This window comes from Thecamonas trahens, assembly GCF_000142905.1.
Source record: "Thecamonas trahens ATCC 50062 unplaced genomic scaffold supercont1.22, whole genome shotgun sequence".
Lineage (NCBI taxonomy): Eukaryota > Apusomonadida > Apusomonadidae > Thecamonas > Thecamonas trahens.
In genome coordinates this window covers 188,299-190,647 of record NW_013657658.1, presented here as the reverse complement: position 1 = coordinate 190,647, position 2,349 = coordinate 188,299, and the positions used below count along the sequence as shown (strand labels likewise).

The 2,349-nt window shown below is 65.9% G+C and overlaps 2 protein-coding genes across 2 annotated transcripts in view; both read right to left on the bottom strand.

The window, feature by feature from the left end:
• AMSG_05271 (uncharacterized protein) overlaps positions 1-229 on the bottom strand; it is a gene marked incomplete at its 5' end in the record, with an annotated part of 2,154 nt that extends 1,925 nt beyond the window's left edge. Inside the window, one exon of the mRNA XM_013902536.1 lies at positions 146-229. Coding sequence (XP_013757990.1) covers positions 146-229 — 84 coding nt within the window. The remainder of the gene's footprint in view (positions 1-145) is intronic.
• A 104-nt stretch (positions 230-333) lies between these two features.
• Positions 334-2,282, bottom strand: AMSG_05270 (uncharacterized protein; the record flags this gene model as incomplete). Its single annotated transcript, XM_013902535.1, has 3 exons — positions 2,143-2,282; positions 888-2,065; positions 334-798 (listed from the first exon to the last, which is right to left on the bottom strand). The coding sequence occupies exons 1-3, from the start codon at positions 2,264-2,266 to the stop codon at positions 334-336; spliced, it is 1,767 nt and encodes a 588-aa protein (XP_013757989.1). The 5' UTR covers positions 2,267-2,282.
• Between the last annotated feature and the right edge of the window lie 67 nt (positions 2,283-2,349).

Sequence of the window (2,349 nt, the reverse complement as noted above, 5' to 3'; positions counted from 1 at the left end):
TCCCCCCAGTTAGAATCTACCGCTGTCTCCCGCCACTTCCACCCACCCCCCCCCCTATCCAAGACCAAGGGCGGGAGGGGAGGGAGACCACAGACCACATGCACACCCAGGGGGCCAGGAAAGAAGACGGGGTGGAAGTACGTACAACAGAGTGTGCATCCTCTGCGCCAGACAGCAGCCGTGCTCCGCTTGCCGGTGAGTACGCCTGCAGCCGCTTGGTGCTGGACATGGCCGAATCCGAGTCGAATGTGCTGACTTTGGCAGGCCAACTCAGTAAAAGAGTGTTATTCCTCGAGTATGCTACCGCAGACGGCGCAGAGCATTACAAATGGCTCACTCGCGGCTTCCGCCGGCTTGTAGCGAACCTCGCCCGCCTTGCGAGGAGGAGATGACAGCATCGCCATCGGAGGAGTCGAGCGACGACGATGACGGCGACGGTGGCGTGGCAAGCGAGGCGACGAGGGCGCGGGTCGCTTCGAGCGCGGCAGGTGGGATCGTGCATGCGTCAGGGCGCGGAATGTGGTCGAGGATGTGACCTGCGTGGTTGTGGATGATGGACACAAGGCGTTCGAGAGAGCTGAAGGAGACGGCGGTGTCCGCGAGGGTCATCGGGCCGAGCTCGGCCGACCGCGGCGTCGACGGCGGCGAGCCGTCGCGAAGGAGCGAGTCGAACCACGCCGTGAGCCGCGGAATTTGCTCGGCGAGGAATGGATTGAGCACCTGCATATGCGCCGACTTTTGTGCAAACATCTGCCGGTTGACGAGGGTCTGCAGCGTCGAGCCGAGGATGACGCAGTTCTGCCGGTCGGCGGCGCCACCCAGACCGTCAACCAGCCCGTGGTTGGCCGGCGTCACCACCGCCGGCACCAAAAGCCGAGGAAAAACACGCTGGTTGCTGCGTTGAGCGCCACCTCGTCAGCAGCGTCCGGAAACTTGCTTCGAAGGATGCGGACGACCGCACGCAGCAGCGTGACCACAAACGGCGGCGGCGGCGTGGCAAACACACTGTCGAGTACCTCGAGCACCGCCACCTGGATCGCCGCCATGTTCTGCGCTCGCTGGTCCTCGTCCGGCACCTTGAGCGGGTCGAGGACAAACGAGACGCCAGCCGCGCCCCACACCCGCGACAGCGGCTCGCGGAGCACCGCCGACACATAGTCGCCGGCGTGCCGCTTGGCGAGCACAGAAATGACTCGCACACGGTTGTGGTTGCTGCGGAATAGTGTCCAGGGCGAGTACACGTCGACATGGACGGCTTCGTCGGCAGTCAGGCCTTCAACCAGCCGAAGCGTCCGCGGCCGGCCGGGCGAGTCCATCTCGTCCACAAGGCCAATCAGCGTGTCAATGGCCTCGTCGCGCGCGTCGCGTGGAATGCCGTCGACCACGGCTCGCACAAACGCAGACTCGGGCTCACAAAGAAGGTCCATCACCCGCGTATGGAGCCGCGTGATACGCACCGAGCCCTCTGCCACTTCTGCCGCAGGCATGTCGAGCCCGCCCGCTGCCGCGCACGCCGATCGTGTCGCCGCCCCGCTCGTCCCGTACCTGCCATCGTCACCGGGAGCAAGCAGCGGTGCGCACGGTGACGCGCCCGGCTCGTTGCAGCCGTCTTCGTGTGAGAGCAAAAGTACCAGAAAGAACGAGCCTGTCACTGCCAGCACAGTCAGCGCCATGGCGATGACCACCAGTCCGGGCGCCATGTGCGTCCCATACATCGCCGACGTCACCGCACCCCCATAGATCCAGACTCCAGTAATGACCGCCAGCGGCGCGCCGGCAAAGTATCCGCCGACAACCACCAGGCCGGCCCACGATCGCACCGCGTACACCCGCGAGGCGAGGAGCGAGCGCGAGGCCGCCACATCAGCCAGCACCGCCACCGACATGACCAGCAGCAGCACCAGATACAGGACGTGATGCGAGGTCCACTCCGAGACAAGCGCAGCCTCGGCCGTCGAGGCCACCGCCATGCCGGCCACCGCAGCCAAAGGAAGGCAGAGTGCGAGCGGGAGCACAGCCTTGACCGGCAGCGCCTCGCTTGGTGCCCACGGCAGCAGGGCGGCGTCTAGGAGAGGAGGAGGTGAGTGGCGAAGCAGCAGGGAAGGAGAGAAGGGGCAACGGCAAAGGCAGGGTGCCACGTACAGAGTGTCTGAGCCACGGAAGCAGCGAATGCGACCTGCGCAGGTGCGTGGCGGTCCAAGAGGGCGTAGGTCAGGCAGCCGGCAACCGCCAGGACGAGGTAGCCGCGCCGAAGAATGGGGTGCATGTGCGAGGGGAGGGGAAGGGGGGGGAGGGGGGGAGGGAGGGGCGGTGGAGGGAGTAGAGCCGAGGAGTGGTGGTGTGGGTGGT